The sequence below is a fragment of the Schistocerca americana genome, chromosome 9 (assembly GCF_021461395.2).
Source record: "Schistocerca americana isolate TAMUIC-IGC-003095 chromosome 9, iqSchAmer2.1, whole genome shotgun sequence".
Taxonomy (NCBI): Eukaryota; Metazoa; Arthropoda; class Insecta; order Orthoptera; family Acrididae; genus Schistocerca; species Schistocerca americana.
In genome coordinates, this window is record NC_060127.1 from 62926483 (window position 1) to 62950913 (window position 24431).

General features: G+C 40.7%; 1 protein-coding gene across 1 annotated transcript; it reads right to left on the minus strand.

Annotated features, from left to right (window-relative positions):
- LOC124550641 (kallikrein-6-like) lies at positions 1-24284 on the minus strand. The gene is made up of 2 exons (XM_047125365.1): positions 24088-24284; positions 1-163 (listed from the first exon to the last, which is right to left on the minus strand). Exons 1-2 carry the CDS (start codon positions 24282-24284, stop codon positions 1-3), a joined length of 360 nt encoding a protein of 119 aa, XP_046981321.1.
- Positions 24285-24431: the final 147 nt, after the last annotated feature.

The following is a 24431-nucleotide window of genomic DNA, read 5'->3' on the forward strand; positions in this document are numbered from 1 at the left end:
CTATGTTTCCGACGCGGATATGACGGAATGGATCCAGTCGCGGTAGTAGCCGATGAACATGAAGAATATGTTCTTGGCCTTCTGGGCACACAGGCGCGTGGTCTGATGCTCCGACGACTTGGGTGACTTGAACGTCTTGTATGCTATCAGCCCCGCCAGCTTCCTGTCAACACAAGACAAGCACACAAACATTCTTAAAAATGGTTCAAATGGCTCTGGGCACTATGCGACATAACTTCTGAGGTCATCAGTCGCCTAAAACTTAGAACTACTTAAAACTAACTAAGGACAACACACATATCCATGCCCGAGGCAGGATTCGAACCTGCGACCGTAGCGGTCGCTCGGCTCCAGACTGTAGCGCCAAGAACCGCACGGCCACTCCGGCCAGCCAAACATTCTTACACTCTGCTATAACAAGTTCTCACTGAAGTTCATGTATGTAGAATTCAGTGTTTGGTTTCATTACGATAACTACATAAACTGTTGTTGATTTCAAAACCGTACCAATAAATTTTGGATAGAAAACAGTACAAAATCACAAAACCAGCTGACGAGTTTTTATATTTAATGCAGTTGAGACATTCACTGCACAGAGAGTGAATGTAAAATAAAGTAAGCAGATTTGTTTGGGCGGCCGTATTCCACAGTAGCTGTTATACGAGGTGTTTCACAGCTCATGTTACACACTTCTAGAGGTGGTAGGGGGGACTTAGTAGATCAGGTTTTACAAAAGAACGCACGTTAGGAGACGTCATCAAATGACGCTATAGTGCGCGAAAGTTATACACTACTGGCTATTAAAATTGCTAAACCACGAAGATGACTTGCTACAGACGCGAAATTTAACAGACAGGAAGAAGATGCTGTGATATGCAAATGATTAGCTTTTCAGAGCATTCACACAAGGTTGGCGCCGGTGGCGACACCTACAACGTGCTGACATGAGGAAAGTTTCCAACCGATTTCTCATACACAAAGAGCAGTTGACCGGCGTTGCCTGGCGAAACGTTGTTGTGATGGCTCGTGTAAGGAGGAGAAATGCGTACCATCACGTTTCCGACTTTTATAAAGGTCGGATTGTAGGCTATCGCGATTGCGGTTTATCGTATCGCGACATTGCTGCTCGCGTTGGTCGAGATCCGATGACTATCAGCAGAATATGGAATCGGTGGGTTCAGGAGGGCAATACGGAACGCCGTGCTGGATCCCAACGGCCTCTCGAGATGACAGGCATCTTATCCGCATGGCTGTAACGGATCGTGCAGCCACGTCTCGACCCCTGAGTCAACAGATGTGGACGTTTGCAAGACAACAACCATCTGCACGAGCAGTTCGACGACGTTTGCAGCAGCATGGACTATCAGCTCGGAGTCCATGGCTGCGGTTACCCTTGACGCTGCATCACAGACTGGAGCGCCTCCAATGGTGTACTCAACGACAAACCTAGGTGCACGAATGGCAAAACGTCATTTTTTCGGATGAATCCAGTTGCTGTATACAGCATCATGAAGGTCGCATCCGTGTTTGGCGACATCGCGGTGAACGCACATTGGAAGCGTGTATTCGTCATCGCCATACTGGCGTATCACCTGGCGTGATGGTATGGGGTGCCACTGGTTACACGTCTCGGCCACCTCTTGTTCACATTGACGGCACTTTGAACATTTCAGGTGTGTTACGACCCGTGGCCCACCCTTCATTCGATCCCTGCGAGACCCTACATTTCAGCAGGATAATACACGACCGCATGTAGCAGATCCTGTACGGGCCTTTCTGGATACAGAAAATGTTCAACTGCTTCCCTGGCCAGCACATTCTGCAGATCTCTCACCAATTGAAAACGTCTGGACAATGGTGGCCGAGCAACTGGCTCGTAACAATACGCTAGTCACTACTCTTGATGAACTGTGGTATCGTGTTGAAGCTGCACGGGCAGCTGTACCTGTACACGCCATCCAAGCACTGTTTGACTCAATGCCCAGGCGTGTCAAGGCCATTATTAAGGCTAGAAGTGGTTGTTCTGGGTGCTGATTTCTCAGGATCTATGCACCCATATTGCGTGAAAATGTAATCACATGTCAGTTCTAGTATAATATATTTGTCCAATGAATACCCGTTTATCGTCTGCATTTCTTCTTGGTGTAGCAATTTTAATGGCCAGTAGTGTAGTTAGCTTTCTTGTCGGATGGGGAGTAGTTAGTATTCGAAATGCACTGGAAGTTACTTCATCATTCTCTCTCTCTCTCGCTCTCTCTCTACCCAAACACAACATATGACATGTGGAAAAGAAATGTAGGATTCAACATTTATAGAAAATAAAAACAAGTAGCTGCTAAGTCCAGGATTTAATAAAAATATTGTTGTTGAAAGAAGTAACTAAATGCATCTGGAGCATAATTTATGATGTGCACTTACTGAAAACAACTCAAATACACTGAAGCGTCAAAGAAATTGGTATAGGCATGCATAAACTACAGAGATAGGTCTATGTAAACAGGCAGAATAAGGCGCTGCGGTCGGCGACACCTATATAAGACAACAAGTGTTTGGCGCTGTTGCTACATCGGTTACTGCTGTTACAAAGGCAGGTTATCAAAATTTAAGCGAGTTTGAACGCGGTGTTATAGTCGGCGAACGAGCCATGGGACAGAGCATCTCCGAGACAGCGATGAAGTGGGGATTTTCCCGTATGACCATTTCACGAGTGTACCGTGAATTATCAGGAATCCGGTGAAACACCGATCTCTGACATGGCTACAGCCGGAAAAGTACCTGCAAGAACGAGACCAACGATGGCTGAAGAGAATCGTTCAACGAGACAGAAGTGCATCACTTCTGCAAATTGCTGCAGATTTCAATGCTGGGCCATCAACAAATGTCAGCGTGGGAACCGCTCAACGAAACATGATCTATATGGGTTTTCGGAGCCAAAGGTCTACTCGTGTACCATTTACAACTGCATGACACGTAGTTTTACGCCTCGCCTGGGCCCGCCAACACTGACATTGGACTGTTGATGACTGGAGAATGTTGCCTGGTCGGACGAGTCTCGTTTCAAATTGTATCAAGTGGATGGACGCGTACGGGTATGGAGACAACCTGATGAATCCATGGACCCCGCCTGTCACCAGGGGACTGTTCAAGTTGGTGGAGGCTCTGAAGTTGTGTGTGGCGGGTGCAGTTGGAGTGATATCAGACCCCTGATACGTCTAGATACGACTCTGACAGGTGACACATATATAAGCATTCTGTCCGATCACTTGCAGCTATTCATGTCTATTACGCATTCCGACAGACGTGGGCAATTCCAGCAGGACAATGCGACACCACACATGTCCACAACTGCTAGAGAGTGGCTCCAGGGACACTCTTCTGAGTTTAAACACTTCCACAGGCCACCGAACTCCCCAGACATGAATATTATTGAGCATATCTGGGATGCCTTGTGAAATATGGTTTCCCGGCTATTACACAAGTTGAAAATATGGTCACTATTTTTTTTATAAACTTAAATTTGCCATATTTCGTGACAGTACCTTTTCCATTAGACGTTTGCAAGCAAATATAAGTCTTGGCTTCAGTTGTCTAAGTATGATTCCACAATGCATCGTTGTTGGCTGCAGAAAATGACGTGGTTCAGCGTGTTTCTCTCATTCTGGTGTTTCAAATACAGTTTCTTCCAATGTAGTTTCTTCTTTTCAGATAATACAAAAATAATAGTTAACATAATTCAAAATTATTTATGACTGCGACAATCACATTGTCCTTCCGTCAACACACACCAAGAGTTAGCTTCCGACTCGGACTGACTATAGTCAAAGACTACTCCAACGTCAAAGATATTTTACACAATCAGTTTCTTTGCTATTCTTCGATACATTTTCTAATAGTAATCAATATGCTTTTACTCTCAAAAACAGAAGTAAATTAACATATAATAAGACAAATTATAATAAATTCTGACAAAAATATAAGAAAACATTTTCAATTCAGTATCGACAAATACGGTAAAAAAATAACATCTCCCAGATCCATTACAACTGCTCCCCAGGGCTTTTGTTGTTATGGACATATACAACAAAATCCCGACAACACTCAGTGATGGATCTGTATTACACAATTAGTAAATTAATGATGCAGTCTGATAACCTCTTCCCAATTTGGACTCTTTGAATCTGTGGACTTGTTACTGGCTGTTGTTGCAATGATACTTCCCCATCAATCCCATACATGAGAAATATTCTAACATACAGCATACAGATTGAAAATAATAGAAAGGTAAAACTCATTTCCTAGAATAAGATTTAATTAATTTTTTTTATATATTAATGTTAATTTCATTATGCTTACATATTGTAACAGTAAAAATGATACTGGACATATATAGTGTAATGTGTTTTTCTCTATATTTGCCTTTTATATATATATATATTTTTTTAACTTCTGATTTTATTAATTTTTATATTTTTTTATTAGTCATGGTTTTTTTTGTTTTTTGTATATATTTTTTTTTGCTTATGATTTTCTTTTTTTAGTACAGCTAAAGATACATCAGTATTATCTAATTTTTTTGCAATTATTTATGTACACTTTCCTCTCTACTACAATATTACTACAAGTCACATTTTTGTGAAGAGTACTTTTGCTCCCCACAACATCAGTATAAATAACAATAAACTGCTCATATATCATGAGGCTTTATCTAAAATTGGTTTTGAAACTTATACCTTTGCATGCATGTCCTCACATGCATGCCTTCACCCACAGGGAAGACTTAGCTTCAAAAATTAGAAAAATTCAGAAATGCTCACTAGGGAGACTTTTTTTTTTGTAAAAAAGTAAAAATAAATCTTTCTCTCATTCTTTGTTACTTCAGCGTTTTTTCATCAGTTTCAATTAATATGTGAATTCAAATTATTAATTTATACATGCAAATATACATACTTGGTTGTACAGGTAGTTTTGTTCTAACAAGCATATTCCAGTGGAGGACTTTTGTTTTAGATGATAATAGATTATTTAAATTTTGAAATTATGATTTCTGTCTATACAGTTTTAAAGAGACAACATTCCTGAGACCAAATAATTTCTTTGACTTAGGATACACCAAACGATAAGCATTAGGGTGTGGATTTTCTATGACTTCAAAAGGCCCAATATAGATATCAAAGAATTTTTTAATTTCTGAAGTTAACATTTTTGATTTTTCATGAGATTTGACCAGAACAAGATCCCCAATTTTAAAAGTGGTTAATCTTACCCTATTGTTATGTCTTTTATTCCTCTTTTCCCCTTGTTTCCTCATAGTTTCCCTGACAATATTTTCTCTCTCTTGCATAGTTAAAGGTGTACATTTAGGAAATTCAATAAGTTCTGATATAAGATTTGGAGGTCTAATATTAAACATAATCTCATATGGTGAAAATCCTGTGGAACTATGTTGTAGGCTATTCATAATATCTTCAAAATTTCGAATGTGCTCAAACCAAGTTGGATGTTTATGGCTACAATAGGTTCTACAAAGTCTCCCAATTTCCCTCATATATCTTTCTGCAGGATTGGTCAACGGAGAATAAACAAATATAAGTATATGCTTCAATTTTGATCTTTCAATAAACTTTTTCCAAATTTTTGAGGTGAACTGTGAACCATTATCTGATAATATAGCTTTTGGTTTACCCACCTGTGCGAAATAATCTCTTTCCATTTTTATTATAATTTCATGGCTAGTAGCTTTTTTCGCTGGATATAGTTTAATTAATTTTGTAAATACATCTACCATAACAAATATGTAACAGTGACCACCTTTACTCTTTGGTAACATTCCACATAAGTCCACTGCGATAAGATCTAAAGGTTTTTCCGGAATAATGTTTTGCATCTCTCCACCACATCTTTGATTGCTTACTTTAACTCTCTGACATTTGTCACAGGTTGCCAATTCTTTTCTTACCTTCTTTCCAATATTGTAAAAATAAACATTTTCTTGTATCTTTTGAATGCACTTCTGTATCCCACAATGACCAAAGCTTTCATGTATGTAAATGATCAGCTTTTCAGCATCTGCCTCTGGCCAACACAGTTTCCAATTATCAGAATCTACATCTGTTCTCCGAAATAAAATCCCCTTATGTAATTTGTAAAATTTATTAAGTTTCTCATACCCCTTCTTGCCTAAACATTCTTTGATTAATTTACAACTCTGATCCAAATTTTGATTTTTTCTAATTTTGTTACACATAGCTCTAATTGTTTTTTCATTTTCCACCCCTTTCAAGTATCTAATTTAAAATTTCTTTTCCTCCTCTTGTTCAAAAATCTCCTTTTCTCCCCCAATTGGTAACCTTGAAAGTGAATCAGCTACTACATTCTCAGAACCTTTTATGTGTTTGATTTCAAAGTCAAACTGTTGCAGAAAAATTGCCCATCTGGTCAATCTACTGTGGTATAATTTGCACTCTTGTAAGTAACTCAAAGCTTTGTGATCCGAAAATACTATGGTTTTATGTCCAATAAGGTAAATTCTAAATTTTGTAAAAGCCCAATGAATTGCCAAAAGTTCCTTCTCTGTGACTGTATAATTTTTCTCATGCTTGAGCAACATTCTGCTTGCAAATGCTATGGTACAATGTATCTTAACTCCATTCTCTACTCTTTCTTGAAATAACTCTGCTCCAAGCCCATAATTACTGCTATCAGTGTTCAAACAAAATGGTAAATTAAAATCAGGTCTGTGTAATAAGTGTTGCTTCCTCAACTCTTGCTTAATTTTATCAAACTCTTCCTGACAACTTTTAGCCCAAGCCCAAACAGTGTTTTTCTTAAGTAACTGACTTAAACATGGTGCATTCAGACTCTGATCACTTATATGTTTTCGGTAATAACCGCATAACCCAAAGAATGACTTTAATTGTTTTTTAGTCTTAGGAATAAGAATTTCTGAAATTGCTTTAATTTTTTCTGGATCTGCCAAAATTCCCTTGTCTGTGACAATATGACCCAAAAATTTTAATTCAGAAACTGCAAATTTACATTTCTCTAATTTCAATGTCATCCCCCCTTTTCTAAGTTTTTCACAAACTGACTTCAAAATCAAAAAATGTTCCTCCCAATTTTTCCCTGTAACCAAAATGTCATCTACATAGATTATCAGTTTAGACGCAAGTTCTTGCCCCAGTACATGATCCAAAGCTCTTATAAACTCGGAAACAGAAGAATTTAACCCAAATGGCACAACACAATATTGGTAACTCTTACCATTGTACAAGAAAGCAGTATATTTTCTAGAATTAACCGAAAGTGGTACTTGATGAAAACCCGAAGTTAGATCCAAACTTGACATATATTTTATATCTGTAAATTTATAGAGTAACTCATCAATATTTTCAGGATGGTCTGTCTGTCTGAACAAAATTTTGTTTAAGTGTCTAGAGTCCAAAACCAGTCTTACTCCACCATCTTTTTTCGAAACTACTACTAGAGGATTATTATATGCACTGATACTCATTTCTATTATATTACATCCTTCCATCTTTTTCAGCTCTTTCTCAACAGCAGGTCTTTTTGATATTGCAATAGTGTATGGTTTTATGAAAAATGGTTCATGAGGTTTTACCTGAAGCTCACACTGGTAACCCTTTACCCTACCAGGTATGTCACTAAAAACATCACTGTATTCCCACAGCAGATTTTCTAACTGTTGTTTTTGCTCCCCAGATAAATTTTGTGTTTCTGAAATTTTCAAATTTACTAAATTCCCAAATTCAACTTCATCAGTATCAAATCTATGAATTTCAATATTCTCCAATCTATTTTCTTTTAGTAAATTAATACTGTCAAAATTTCCATTACTCTGATCACCAAGTGTGTTCACAAAATTTGTCTGAATGTATTCCCTTTCACTAGTTTCTATCAAAAGTTTTCTTCCAACCCAATCAAATGCTGTATTTACTTTTACTATCCAATTCATACCCAAAAGAAAATCCTCATTAAATTCCTGAATTACAAAACATCCATGTGTGAACAACTTGCCTTCAATTAAAAATGTCACTAAAGCCTGGCTTTTTACCAATTTACTGCTCTTCCCAGTAGCACCTTTTATCTTTACCCCAACAACTGGCATTTCAACATAATCTTTCCCCACTTTCAATTTTTTGCTTAATCTTTCAGATATTCCCGAGATCTCACTTCCTGTATCGATTAAACATTTACCAATCCATGACCCAATTTGAACTTTTATATAAGGACTGCAAAATTGATCACTTTTCTCAGAACCTGTATCCTCATGTAATAAATCACTTTCAATTTCCCCAAACCTATACTTATCAGAATCATATGGTATATCATTACATGTATTATTTGTCACAGTTATAAAATTTGCACAAGATACAAAATTGTCATTAGTACTCTCTATTATCTCAAATAGCCAAGAATTTTCATCCAAATCACATTGTATGCTATTGAAGTACTTATCCCTCTGCTTTTCAAAAATAAAATATCTCATCTTTTTCCACCACTCAGGACATACAGTTTCACATACATTAATAAGCATCTTTCTAAAGTTCTTGTCAAAAGAAATAGTTTCACTGTTCAGCCATATATTCATAAGAAATGTGTGTGTATCATTAGTATCTATAAAAGTTTCACTTAGGTAAGAAGTTATACATCTGTCATCGTTATTTGTGTAGTCAGATTCTTTACCAGCAACATCTAAATTCACACTTTTACATACACCCAGATTGCGAGTATTATTCATCCTGGTAACATCCCTGGGAATTTCTATAATATTCTCACTATTTAATCCATTTTCAACCATGTGTATACCCAACTCCCTATTTAAACTAATGAAATACCTTTCCTCAACATCATCATCAATACCATTACCATCATTATCAACTTTATCAACAACATCATTATCATTACACATATTCAGGTCATACACATTCAAATTATCCCCCAAAATATTATTTCCCCTTTCTAAAGTTACCAGATCCCTTTCACCAACATTTTCATTCTCACAGCATGCATTCTCTTTCATTCACACACGTCTCTGAACTACTGCAAATTACATCATCCGACAAAGTGTTTTTCTTTTCTGCCCAAGTGTAAAACTCTGTTAAATTAAATGAATCACAATTACTTTTATCTACTGTATGTTCTTGTGTACTGAAAATGTTATCTTTATCATTATTATTTTCCTCTTGAAATTTCTTCAATAAGTAACAACTAATGACCTCATGTGATAGCTTAGGTTTGGAACTGACCTGTTTGGGTTTATGATAGTCACATCCATTGGTCCTTTCATCATGCTCACCTTCTGCCTCAACCTTGCGGACCTTCAAGGGGGCGTCTACTCGTTTTTTATTTCCGGTTCCTGTTTGAACTGCTGATTGTGATTCTGCCAATGTCTCTGATCAACATTTCTGATCCCATTCCTATGCCAAACATTACCTGATAGTCGGTAGTTTCTATTGTACTGACCTCTATCAAAATTTCTGTGATTTTGATCCCTAAAGTGTTCTCTATTTTGTTGATTATTAACGCGAAAATGTTGTTCTTGTTTTGGATAAAAATTATGGTCCTTCTTTACAAAATTGTTATATCCCCCTGAATTTTGACTGACACCATGATAATTGTTTTGTTCCCTTTTTTGAAAGTTGTCATTTCCCCAATTTTGACCATTACCTTTCTGAGTAAACCCACTGTGTGTTCTTGTTGTTACCCTATCCAACTTTTCAATATAATTAAGAAACTGCTCTACATTACTATCAGGACAATGAAATAAACTCAACTGCATTGCTGATGGCAATCTTCTCTTTAAGGTATCAATTTTGATCAAGTCATCCAAAGGTTTTGTTAAATGAATAAGTTTTTGAAGTTCACTTTTGCAAAATTGTTTCATGTTCCCATCTGATTCCCTATAGTTTCGCCCATTCAAAAATTCACTTTTGATTCTAGTTTGTTTAAGATCATCCCAAAATTTTCCCAAAAATTTTGTTTCAAATTCTGAAAAGGTCATCCCCAAAGTTACAATCTGGTTTGCCCAAGTCAAAGCTTCCCCTTCCAAGAATATTTTCACAAATTTAATTTTTATTTCATCTGGTGAGTGAGGTAAAAAACAATCCTTACAATACTGCATAAAATCAACGGGATGTAAGGGTCCATCTACCGAAAAGTGCTTCACTGGAATATTAGATATAAGATTACACGTGTTGACATTGTAATTTTTGCTTTGAAATTCAATGTCAAAACTTTCAATTTTTTCGCTAAGTTCTTTGACAGATTTTTTGTTTTCCAAATCATAGCATTCTACTTTTTCTTCTAGAGTAACCAAACTATTGTCAGTTTCTTGTTGTACATTTTTAACTAAAACTTTTGTATTCTCATCCAAATTTTTAATTTCCCCTTTTATCTCATTAAAAACAATTAAATTTCTTTCCCTATCTACCAGTAACTCATTTTTTACAGTATTAATTTCACCGCTCAATTTAACATCAATTTCATTTACTTTTGCTTCCACAGATTCAATTTTTTCCTCAACACTGCCAACTCTGTTCGACAGCTCACCCACTTGGGTATTGACTGCTTGGACTTGCAACAAAATGTTATCAATTTTTTCATCCCAGTATGTCTTATTGTCGTCAACTGATTGTTTAATTTCTTTTGTGAAATTTACAAGAAAACTTTTTAAATCAAATTGATCGGTTCTTTCTCTTTCATTTGACCTGTCCTGATATTCGAAGTCTATTAAATTACTACTTTCTACTTTAGGCACAATACTCTCGAAAATCTCATAAGTAATTGTGAAGAACAAGAATTTATACACAACAATACAAAACAAGATAAAAATATTGTTTTAACAAAACACGAGGGTTTCGTGACTTATCTGGAACACTCTTCTACTGTTGCAAAACCACGTTTTCCATCCATGTGATTGTTGACCAAAATTCTTGAAGTATTTTCTTCTGTCGAAAATTATATTTTTTGCCGAAACATTTCTTCTCCAAAACTTTTACTTCCCGATGAACACAAACACTGTAACACACATTCTGAAGAAACTGGTATTAACACACAAAAATTTTCTTCCTCGTAGCACTGTTGAAGATCTCGTGAACACAATATCCCGGCTACAGTCCCCAGTTGAAATATGGTTTCCCGGCTATTACACAAGTTGAAAATATGGTCACTATTTTTTTTATAAACTTAAATTTGCCATATTTCGTGACAGTACCTTTTCCATTAGACGTTTGCAAGCAAATATAAGTCTTGGCTTCAGTTGTCTAAGTATGATTCCACAATGCATCGTTGTTGGCTGCAGAAAATGACGTGGTTCAGCGTGTTTCTCTCATTTTGGTGTTTCAAATACAGTTTCTTCCAATGTAGTTTCTTTTTTTCAGATAATACAAAAATAATAGTTAACATAATTCAAAATTATTTATGACTGCGACCTTCACATTGTCCTTCCGTCAACACACACCAAGAGTTAGCTTCCGACTCGGACTGACTATAGTCAAAGACTACTCCAACGTCAAAGATATTTTACACAATCAGTTTCTTTGCTATTCTTCGATACATTTTCTAATAGTAATCAATATGCTTTTACTCTCAAAAACAGAAGTAAATTAACATATAATAAGACAAATTATAATAAATTCTGACAAAAATATAAGAAAACATTTTCAATTCAGTATCGACAAATACGGTAAAAATATAACATCTCCCAGATCCATTACACTTGGAACGTGCTGTTCAGAAGAGATCTCCACCCCCTCGTATTGTTACGGATTTAAGGACAGCCCTGCAGGATTCATGGCGTCAGTTCCCTCCAGAACTACTTCGGCATTAGTCGAGTCCATGCCACTGCATGTTGTGGCACTTTTGCGTGCTCTTGGGGGGGCCTACACGATATTAGATAGATGTACCAGTTTCTCTGCCTCTTCAATTTATAAGAATGGTTGTAAGACAAAAGCATTACCTATTGTTTCATTGACTGATTAGTTTATGTCTTAAAAAAACACCCAGAAAACAAAATATGATTGATATTTCACTATTTTCAAAATAAAAAGTGTTCAAAGAAAGTTCTTTTTCATTCTGATGCTTAGTTAGGTGCTAAAGTTGTTGATGGTGGGGTACTGTCTAAGATCTGGTTCCACTTGTGGTTAATGGTCTAAGAAAGGTTTGGAAACATTGGCCTTGGAGATTCAACCCTATCGTACAAGGAAACCACACAGTAATACTATTTTTGATTTTTTGTATTTATTACATGAAGTTCAGGGCTAAAATATCGATATTCAAAAGCTGTTTTATGCAACTCTCAAAAATTCTCGAGAAAATCGTCTGTGGAGTGTTCTGATCGCCTTTAATGTTTAAAAACTAATGACATGTTTTCGAAGGGACACATGGCTACGTGGTAGAACGCTCGCCTACAATGTGGGACGCCAGGTTCGATACTCGATCGATGCAAACTTCTAAACAATGGTGCTTGTTCCACGAGCATAAACTACGAGAGGGTACCAAAAAGAAACCGAACTAAATTTGTAGTTGGCATAGCTTTTGTAATACCGCTTTTTGCCACAAGGAACGCAGAGAGCGAACATTCCAGAGTCAGCAAGCTGGGTGCTTTTGCTGAAGGTCAGACCAGTTTCAGCAGAGTTTATACTGACAATTGTTTTGTTTGATTGTCGTTTTTGCAATGGCTGATTTTCGCGAACAGCGTGCGGCGGTGAAATTCTGCTTTTTGCTCAGAGAAAGTGGAGCTGAAACTCTTGTAACGTTAAAAACGGCGTACAACGACGATGCTACAGGCAAAACTCAAGTTTTTGAGTGGTTTCGCCGTTTCAGAAATGGTGAAATATCAGTTGATGGGAAACCGCATTCTGGTCGTCCTTTCACGGCCGAACACGTGAAAATGTTGAAAATATTCATGCAATCATCAAGTAAGATCGATGACGATCCATTGAAGAAACTGTGGAGCTGTCGGTACTTGGAGTTCAGTGCAACTACACTATGTGATCAAATGTGTCCGGACACCCCCAAAAACATACGTTCTTCATATTAGGTGCATTGTGTTGTCACCTACTGCATGTACTCCATATCAGCGACCTCAGTAGTCATTAGACTCGTGAGAGAGCAGAATGGGGCGCTCCACGCAACTCACGGACTTAGAACGTGGTCAGGTGATTGGGTGTCACTTGTGTCATACGTCTGTACGCGAGATTTCCACATTTCTAAACATTCCTAGGTCCACTGTTTCCGGTATGACAGTGAAGTGGAAACGTGAAGGGGCACGTACAGCACAAAAGCGTACAGGCCGACCTCGTCTGTTAACTGACAGACCGCCGACAGATGAAGACGGTTATAATGTGTAATAGGCAGACATATATCCAGACCATCACACAGGAATTCCAAACTGCATCAGGATCCACTGCAAGTACTAAGACAGATAGGTGGGAGGTGAGAAAACTTGGATTTCATGGTCGAGCGGCTGCTCATAAGTCACACATCACGCCGGCAAATGCCAAACGACCCCTCGCTTGGTGTAAGGAGCGTAAACATTGGAAGATTGAACAGTGGAAAACGTTATGTGGAGTGACGAATCACGGTACACAATGTGGCAATCCGATGGCGGGGTGTGGGTATGACGAACGCTCGGTGAACCTCATCTGCCAGCGTGTGTAGTGCCAACAGAAAAATTCGGAGGCGGTGGTATTATGGTGTGGTCGTGTTTCTCATGGAGGGGGCTTGCACCCCTTGTTGTTTTGCGTGGTACTATCGCAGCACAGGCCTACATTGATGTTTTAAGCACCTTCTTGCTTCGCATTGTTGAAGAGCAATTCAGGGATGGCGATTGCATCTTTCAACACGATCGAGCACCTGTTCATAATGCACGGCCTGTGACGGAGTGGTTACACGGAATAACATCCCTGTAATGGACTATCCTGCACAGAGTCCTGACCTGAATCCTATAGAACACCTTTGGGATGTTTTGGAACGCCGACTTCGTGCCAGGCCTCACCGGCCGACATCGATACCTCTCCTCAGTGCAGTACTCCGTGAGGATGGGCTGCCATTCCCAAAGAAACCTTCCAGCACCTGATTGAACGTATGTCTGCGAGAGTGGAATTTATCATCAAGTCTAAAAGTGGGCTAACACCATATTGAAGTGGAGGGCGCCACGAACTTGTAAGTAATTTTCAGCCAGGTGTCCGGAGACTTTTGATCACATAGTGTAGTTGTGGCAGAAGATTTGGGAATGAAAATAGTGGCTGCCAAATTATTTCCGCGACTGCTGACAGCTAAACAAAAACAAGGTCGCGTAGAAGTCGCATGTCTCGAAATGATCCAAACTTTCTTTTCAAAAATTATCACTGGTGACGAAACTTGGTGCTATGCTTACGATCCTAAATCAAGGTAACAATCAAGCCAGTGGAAGATTTCAAGTTCGCCTCGCCCCAAGACAACTCGTCAATTGAAATGAAACTTTAAAACAATACTGATTTGTTTGTTTGGATGTGAGAGGACTCATCCATTCAGAGTTTGTTCCTCGGAGTCAGACAGTTAACCAGGCTTTCTACCGGGAAGCTTTGAAAAGATTGCACAACAGTGTGCGGCGGAAGCTGACTGTTATGTGGCAAGTCGGGTGATTCGTTTTCCCATCATGACAATGCCCCTGCTCACACACCACCGTCTGTGTGACAAATTTCTTGACCAATAACAGTATGACTCTTGTTCCTCACCCCCCACACACAGCCGACCCTGCACCGAGCGATTTTTTTTTTCTAGTCTGTAGAAAAGAGACATGAAAGGAATGCGTTTTGCAGATGTTGCTGAGGTGAACGAAAGAAAAAACGATGGATGTACTGTCAAGCGTCACAAAAGACGAACCTAAAAAATGTTTTGAAAAATGGAATAAAAGGTTAGATAAGTGTATTAGTGCAAGTGGAGACTAGTTTGAAGTGCTGAAAATGAGAATAAATAAGTTAATTAATAAGTTAGGTTTCTTTCAGCTACCCCGTGGTAAATAAAGATGAAAAAATATAATTCATGATGTCTTGGTTAAATTTAAACAGACGTTTTGTTAACAGTCTTCTACAAAAGATTAGTAATTAAGAAATTATATTTGCAATGAAAACTGTTTTTTGTGTGCAATATGTTATGAGAAATTCGAAGACGAGCATTTTTCATAAAATTGACGATTATGTAAGTTAGTATATGTTTGATGAATGTCATATTTAAGTGATATAGGCATTAGAACTGAACGAAAAAATCGAAAAACATATGACCAAAAGAAGAGTTGAACCAGCGCGCCAGACATTGCGAGTCTCGAGGGTTACAGATTTTCTTCCATCTTTACGTATTGCACACTTCATAGAAATGCTTGTAGAACATGCACATTTGTTTAAAAATTTGCGTCAGCATCAAATCGAACCTAGGATCCCAAATGGAAAGTGACCATTCTACCACAGCACCATACAGCCTGTTGAAAAATCGAACTTATTTTAGGGTATTAAAGGCACAAACGATTTGGGGTTACTGACAGACAATGAAATCACGGCAATAAAACCGATAAAAGTTCTAAATGAATACTCTGAAAAATGCTGGCTTAGATTTTTCTTTTAAAAATTACTTAATGTATATTGAAACATGCTGAAATTAAACCCAAAGTACGACCAAATCAGGAAGGATCACGCCAATAGCGTCGAATATGCTTAGAGAATTTCCCTAAGCACGTCCGACGTTACCTGAATGACATCATTCCAAGACGTTGGATTGGAAGAAGAGGAGAGGAAGATGAATTTCATTGCCCGTAGCCTCCCAGGTCTCCAGAGCTCACAGCTCGTGACTTTTATCCGTGAGGTTACGTAAAAGACTAAGTTTTTATCCCCCCTATGCCTGTCACTTTTGAGACTCTGCGACGTCGCATTGTTGAAGCTGTGAATTCGATAACGAGTGACCAGCCGCTTCGTGTGTGGCAGGATATGACCGACCGTTTTGATATTTGTCACGGAACACGTGGTGCTCAAATTGAATGCATAAAAATTTGAGCTTTGCTTTTTCCATGAACACTGGAATTATGTTTCTGTCTTTTGTAATCTGTAAGTAATGAACGTCAGAAATATGTTCCTTCTTTTTGAATAGCCCTGTATTTCGCTCAGACTGGCTGAACTATGATGAATTAAATTCCCCCACTGTTGTGAAAACGGTGCCATTACCATCTAGCGCTAAGTGACGGAATTCCTTGGAACGTACACGCAGCAACCTCCCAGTAACGGTAGCTCGCGCTGGACTAGCACTGTAGTCGGGCGGGTTTACGCTTATCTTCTGAACCTTTGCTACTGTGTCAGCATAGTTTCCCTTTCGAGATGCAATGAATTCCTAGGCTGTCAACCACTGCTCTCGTAACTTATGTAACTTCTCTCGTCAGCTGTATTCCTAACATTTTTGACAGTCATAATTCGCCTTGATACTTTGTTCCCTTACCATCTGCGCCCGTCCTGTCTGCCTCTATCCCACCCTCACCTACCTTGGCCTCACCATTGACCGTCATCTCACCTGGATCCCTCATATACGCTCTATCCAATCCAAAGCCCACAACCAACTCCAACTCCTCAAACTCCTCTCTGGCTGGACATGGGGGTTGAACCCCTCTACCATCCTCCACACCTACAAATCCTTAATCCATCCCTTCCTCTGTTGTGCCAGTCCCGCCTGAATATCCGTCCCCCCCAGATTCTTAAAGTCCCTCCAGATACTCGAGCACCATGCACTCCACCTCGCCTTCCGCATATGCCTCCTGTCCCCCACGCGGATCCTTCACGATCTGATTCCTTTCCCCAACCTGCTCCTATTCCTCAAACATATCCACATACTCTACACCTCCCGCTGCCTTGATCCCCCTCATACCCTGGTTGCTCCTCTCCTCTCCAACCTTTGCCCTCTGCCGCGCCTTCACTGTTGTGTCCCCCCTACCCTCCATCTCTGCACCCTTCATCTCCTTTCCCAAGATGGCTTCCATCAACTGCCCCTCCCGGATGATGCCTTCTCTCCCTCCATTTATCCCTCCTATCAACTCTGATCCTCATCTACCCCTCGTTTCCTCTGTCCTTTCAAAAAAATGGCTCTGAGCACTGTGGGACTCAACTTCTGAGGTCGTAAGTCCCCTAGAACTTAGGACTACTTAAACCTAACTAACCTAAGGACATCACACACATCCATGACCGGGGCGGATTCGAACCTGCGACCGTAGCGTCTGTCCTTTCTCTGGGCTCCCTCTTCCTTCCCTTCCATCGTGTTTTTTCCCCGCCTACCCTCTGTCTGCCTCCCTTCTCTCCCCCGAGTCCTTTTGCATTCTCCTCCTCTGCCTTTCCCCACTCCCACTCGTGTCTGCTCTCTTCCCCCCTTCTGAGTCCTCTCCATCCATCGGTTCCCTCCCCCCCTTTCGTTTTTACTCTCCTCGCCCCCCTTTTTTCCCCTCATCTGTCCAGGTCTCCCCCCATCCGCCCTTGCCTGTGGTGTGTCATCTTCGTGCTGACTTTTTAGTGCAGTGTTTCCAGTGATTGTTAAGTGTTGTGTGTCTTTTCCGTAGTGTTGCGAATGTGATTTTTATATCTCTTATGAACAGAAACCAGACTGTCACCTAGTTTTTTTAATTGCCTGTCTACTATTTGCCCTGTCAGCTTCCTGTGCATTTTATTATCATTGCCCACCTTTTGTTTTATGTTTTAACTTTCCACAATTTTCCGCTGTTTAACAATTTATGTCACCGTTTTATCGCCTGCTTTTATTGTTTCTTATCTTCTTATGTTTTAAAAATTAAAAAGGCGGGTGTTTGTGTTGTCCATCCGAGTTTTGTGATCACTCCCATGGTTTTTTGACTGACATGTGGCCGTGCATTGTCGTGCAACAGCAAAACATCCTGCTTTTGTCGGTGTGGTCGAACACGACTCAGTCGAGCTTGACGTTTCTTCAGTGTCGTCACATATGCATCAGAATTTATGGTGGTTCCACTTGGCATGATGTCCACAAGCAAGAGTCCTTCAGAATCGGAAAACACTGTAGCCATAACTTTTCCAGCAGAAGGTGTGGTTTCGAATTTTTTTTTCCTTGGGTGAATTTGCCTGATGCCACTCCATTGACTGCCTCTTCGTCTCTGGTGAAAAAAGATGGAGCCATGTTTCATCACGTGTCAAATTCTTCCAAGAAATTCATCTCCACCATTTTCGTACTGTTCCAAAAGTTCGCTGCATACCGTTTTTCTTGTTTCTTTATGAGCCACTGTCAACATTCTGGGAACCCACCTGACACAAACCTTTTTTTAAAGCCAACACTTTCAGTATTCTGCAAACACTTCCTTTTCCTATCCCAACGTAGAGTGACAATTGGTTCACTGTGATGCGTCTGTCAGCAGTCACCAATTCATTAACTCCCTGCATATTGTCTGGAGTATGTGCAGTACGAGGCCTGCTGCTGCGAGGACAATTCTCAATATAGCCGTGCCCACTTTCATCACGTAACCTGCTTGCCCACAGAGTAACTGTACTGCGATCGACAGCAGCATCTCCATACGCCTTTTTCAACCTCTTGTAAATGTTTCCAACTGTCTTGTTTTCACAGCACAGGAATTCTATGACAGCACTTTGCTTCTGACGAACGTCAAGTGTAGCAGCCATCTTGAAGACATGCTGTGACGGCGCCACTCACGGGAACAGGTTGAACTAAGTTTGAAAACAAGCGGGAATGATGTATCTGCACACTGTATAACTTTCACACACGCAGAATGAAAACTGTATTTTTACAAAAATAGTGTACATTTCTTTTGAAGTAACCCTCGTATAATATGTACTAGAAATGACACAACTTCCCAGGGGCAAAATACGATGATCTCACATGTCCATATGAGGTTTCCAAAGCAGTTTCCACGTGAATACTGCTGGAAGTTTCATTGGTGTAGGTCTGTTAGTTATTGTTCAATGCTGTACTGAGTAGAACGTTGTGTCGCAAACTTTGCGAATTTCGAGACGGCAGAGTTAGAGGAGCAACGCGTCTGCATTAGATCTTGCGTAAAACTCAGGAAAACATTTACAGAGACACACCAAATGATGGAGGCTACAGTGATGAGTGCTTAAGCCATACTCGGTGTTACGAATGGTTCACGCTGTTTAAAAATGCTCGGACGGAAGTTAAAGATGACGCTCATTCAGGACGCCCTTCGAGATCTACAGAGGACGCTCATGTCAGAAACGTCAACGAAATTGCGCGTGCCAAACGGAGAGTGACTGTCCCAGAGATTGCCGAAGAATGCAACGTTTCGGTTGGATTATGTCACGAAATCCTGACATGGAATGCATCGCGTTGCCCACGGCTCATTACTCAAGACCAGAAAGACCTTCACCTCGCGATCTGTGAAGAGCTTTTGGATCGCGCAAGTGAGAATGAGATGTTCCTTAAGAGAATAGTAAATGGCTATGAGACGTTGGTCTACGGTTATGGTGCTGAGACCAAGATTCAATCTTCACAGTGGGTCGTAAACGGTTCTCCAAGACCAAAAAGGTCTCGTCGGGGCAAATGTCAAAGTCATGCTGATAGTTTTTTTGACTTTGAAGGAATAGTTCATCACGAATTCGTGCCACAGGGACAAACTGTTAATCGATGGTACTATCGGGACGTGTTGCGACGCCTGCGAGGAAATGTGAGAAGGAAACGGCTTGAAATATGGTGCGACAGTTGATGGCTATTGCATCACGATAACGCACCCGACAATTCATCACTGCTGGTGCGTGACCATTGGACAAGAAACGAAATCTCTGTGCAGCCTCATCCTTCGTACTCTCCAAATCTGGCCCATGTGGACTTTTATTTCAAAAATTGAAAACCCTGTTGAAAGGATCTGAAAATGATAGACGAGATAAAACAAAATTTTCAGACGGTGCTTGGCGCAATCCAGCAAGAGCCGTACCAAGACTGGTTCCGGAAGTGGAAACCGTTGGGAGCGGTGTATCAGTTGTGGAGGAAAGTATTTCGAAGGAGACCACGCACAATAAGTACACTACTGGCCATTAAAATTGCTACACCACGAAGATGACGTGCTACAGACGCGAAATTTAACCGACAGGAAGATGATGCTGTGATATGCAAATGATTAGCTTTTCAGAGCATTCACACAAGGCTGGCGCCGGTGGCGGCACCTACAACGTGCTGACATGAGGAAAGTTTCGAAGCGATTTCTCATACACAAACAGCAGTTGACCGGCGTTGCCTGGAGAAACGTTGTTGTGATGCCTCGTGTAAGGAGGAGAAATGCGTACCATCACGTTTCCGACTTTGATAAAGGTCGGATTGTAGGCTATCGCGATTGCGGTTTATCGTATCGCGACATTGCTGCTCGCGCTGATCGAGATCCAATGACTGTTAAAGTGCGCGTCATATATCTTGGCGGCCGAGTTTAGGTTCGTTCTGCGCATCTGACGTCACAAAACACAGTCAGCCAATGAACAGAGGACGACGTTGCCATATCTCGACTGCAGTGCATGGCATGGACGAGTGTCTTCAGTTTTAGAAACGTTCAGTCATAAATAAAGTAATAGAACAAAAGCAATCTCTTGATAGCAGACTTTCTTTTACAGAAAGTTTGGAAGAAGCATCCTTTATACCAACTGCTTCATATTCTATTAATTAATTAAACCAAACAAGCAATAAGACTCCTAATTCAGGCGATAGCAAGGAAAGGTGTTTGTTTCAATCTCACGAACCGCTTTTTCGCAATAAAGAACAGTGGTAATTGTTTATTTCCTATTGTACTTCGACGAAGCGTGAGTATTTCATACCAACAGTGTTTATAAGTAGCTGCATGAGGTGTTAGAGTCCTTATGTAGTTACACTGTTCGTTGAGCTGAGGTAGCGGAACGGTTAAGGTGTTGGGCTGCCCAGTGAAAGGTTATGAGTTCAAACCTTGTGTGGTGCTTAATATTTTCTTTGTTAAAAAACAATATCGGAGTGCCTTACTTCACGAATTTTATTCGTTTGAATGAAATTTCTAGTGCTTATCCTCTTCATTAACTTTTTCGCTGCTGCAGACGTGTGCTCCCCGCATTCCGCACTGTTCGCGATTTTGTCATCACTGCACTTCTCGCCTGTGCAGACACATGGTGTTCCCACTGCTTTGACACACTTATCATTCGATTTCACAAAAACTATTTGGCCAAAAAATTTGATTTTTACACGTCTTCTTGCCTGATACCTTCCCCCCATAAATGACTTAATTTTGTTTTGATGTGCAGCATTAAATGTAGTAAACCATTGCACGAAATTTTGAAGAGTTTGCAGAGGTAAAAGTCAATAGCGTATTCTTTCCGTATGGTCGAGTTTAGTTGCCACAATGTTGAGAATGAAATGTGGACAAGATACCCAAATTTCATATAATATTTACTGTATAACAATATCTCATTTAATTTAAGTACCACATAGGTGTCGTATGTAATATTGATAAATATTCCGTCTTTCGCGACTGTAATAAAAGTTTTATATACACACGGCGCGTTTGGCTTTATTTTAAAGCACTTCCATCGGTGAAAGGTATGGCACATACACAATGGTATTCATGTTCTATTTCTTGTTTTTGTTCCACAGTCGCAGTTTTACCAATGGTATTGAAATATATCCCTCTTCTGCAACTGTAATAAGTGACTTATTTAGGCCAGACGCGTATCTCTCTTTTGAAGCATCGTAAGAGGACTGTATTTTCCGTCCTCCATTGGCAAGTCACCTTTCGTAATTTTGTGCTGCGGTAGCACAATATTCAACGTTTGTGGTGGCTCATCAGTGTTTTAGCAAATAAATGCTGTTTGTGTGTGCCACACACAAAATTATATTTGACATAGCTCTGAGCACTTCACTGACAGACGGTATATTCAAGTCCTAATGTTTTTGTAAGTCCACAGTTTTGTTTAATGTATTTTGTCTACTTCCTTTTGATTGATTGAAGTGCTTTAAAATAAAGCCAAACGTGCCCAGTGTAAGTAAAACTTTTGTTACAGTCGCCAAAGGTGGAATATTTCTCAATATTACATACGACACTTATGTGGTACTTACATTAAATGAAATATATAGGTATCTTGTCCACATTTCATTCTCAACATTGTGGCAACTAAAATCGACCATACGGAAAATATACTCTATGGACTTTTACCTCTGCAAACTCTTCAAAATTTCGTGCAAAGGTTTACTATATTTAATGCAGCATAATAACTGCGTTGAACATCGAAACAAAATTAAGTCATTTGTGGGGTGAAGGTATCAGTCAAGAAGATAGGTAAAAATCTAATTTTTGAGCCATAAATTTTTTGTGGAATCGAATGATAAAGAGTGTCATAGCAGTCGGAACACCGTGTGTCTGCACAGGCGAGCAGTGCAGTGACAAAATCGCCCACAGCGCGGAATGCAGGGAGCACGTCTTTGTAGCAGCGAAAGGGTTAATGCGGCCGTGGTGGCTTTACTTCATGAACTGCGGGCTCCCCCCTACACGTAGGCTGGCCAACTATATGCTATACTATGGCGCTGCTTCTATTGGCGCGTGCGTCGTGTGCAACTGGCAACGCAGCAATCTCCAGCGTCTGGGGGCGCATGCGCGAGCCGCCAAGATAAAAGAATTGAACTATAGCAGAATATGGAATCGGTGGGTTCAGGAGGGTAATTCGGAACGCCGTGCTGGATCCCAACGGCCTCGTATCACTAGCAGTCGAGATGACAGGCATCTTATCGGCATGGCTGTAACGGATCGTGCAGCCACATCCCTGAGTCCACAGATGGGGACGTTTGCGAGACAACAACCATCTGCACGAACATTTCGACGACGTTTGCAGCAGCATGGACTATCAGCTCGGTGACCGTGGCTGCGGTTATCCTTGACGCGGGATCACAGACAGGAGCGCCTGCGATGGTGTACTCAACGACGAATCTGGGTGCACGAATGGCAAAACGTCATTTTTTCGGGTGAATTCAGTTTCTGTTTACAACATCATGATGGTCGCATCCGTGTTTGGCGACATCGCGGTGAACGCACATTGGAAGCGTGTATTCGTCATCGCCATACTGGCATATCACCTGGCGTGAGGGTATGGGGTGCCATTGGTTGCACGTCTCGGTCACCTCTTTTTCGCATTGACGGCACTTTAAACAGTGGACGTTACATTTCAGACGTGTTACGTCCCCTGGCTCTACCCTTCATTCGATCCCTGCGAAACCCTACATTTCAGCAGGATAATCCACGACAGCATGTTGCAGGTCCTGTACGGGCCTTTCTGGATACAGAAAATATTCGACTGCTGCCCTGGACAGCACATTCTCCAGATCTCTCACCAATTGAAAACGTCTGGTTATTGGTGGCCGAACAACTGGCTCGTCACAATACGCCAGATACTGTGGTATCGTGTTGAAGCTGCATGGGCAGCTGTACCTGTGCACGCCATCCAAGCTCTGTTTGACTCAATGCCCACGCGTATCAAAGCCGTTATTACGGCCAGAGGTGGTTGTTCTTGGAACTGATTTCTCAGGATCTATGCACACAAACTGCGTGAAAATGGAATGACATTTCAGTTCTAGTATAATATATTTGTCCAATGAATACCCGTTTATCATCTGCATTTCTTCTTCGTGTATCAATTTTAATGGCCAGTAGTGGACTTTCGTAGGAACCCCGCCTTTGTGTTGATTTCCATTACTGTGTGATGTTACATTGTACCATAGGATACTGAAACTAAGACAACCCTTCTGCTGGATATAGATGGTCTCTAGCCCAATGGGTATCCAATACACTAGATCCTACCTTTGTATCACCAATAGAACCTGAGGATGTGTCCTGAAAAATCCCGTTTTTATGCGCGGAGTTTTTGGATAATTAGGTAGCGCATGTACCGATAAGTGTCAAAATTCCCGAAAGGTTTGGAAAAATCAGAAACATCACGGACACAAGGACGAGTGTGAGTTGGAGTCCTGGAATAATAAGAAACAACAAAGAAAGAAGAGGGGCTGAAGTTGTGAGGCGACCCCGTTGGTCGAGACGGAGGCGGCCGAGCTGGAAGTGAGACGTACCCCTCGTCGTCCATGACGGCGCCGCCCATGTCGCCCCAGCACATGGCGTACGTCGTGTTGGTGCCGCAGAGCGCGTTCTGACCCAGGCGGTAGGTGGGCACCTCGTGGCTGCACATCTCGCCGCACTCCAGCGTCACACTCGCGCTGCCCAGCACGTGCGCAAAGTCCCCTTCGAACGTCTCGCCGAAGCCCATCATGATGCCCAACCTGGGCTCGTCCCACCTGCCACAAAACAAACCCATCATCGTACCGTCGCTGGGCCCGTTCCACGCGTCACAGACCGAATCCTCGCTCACCTCACCACAACGTTGCACCCACACCTTCTGGGAGCACGCCGAGCCTAA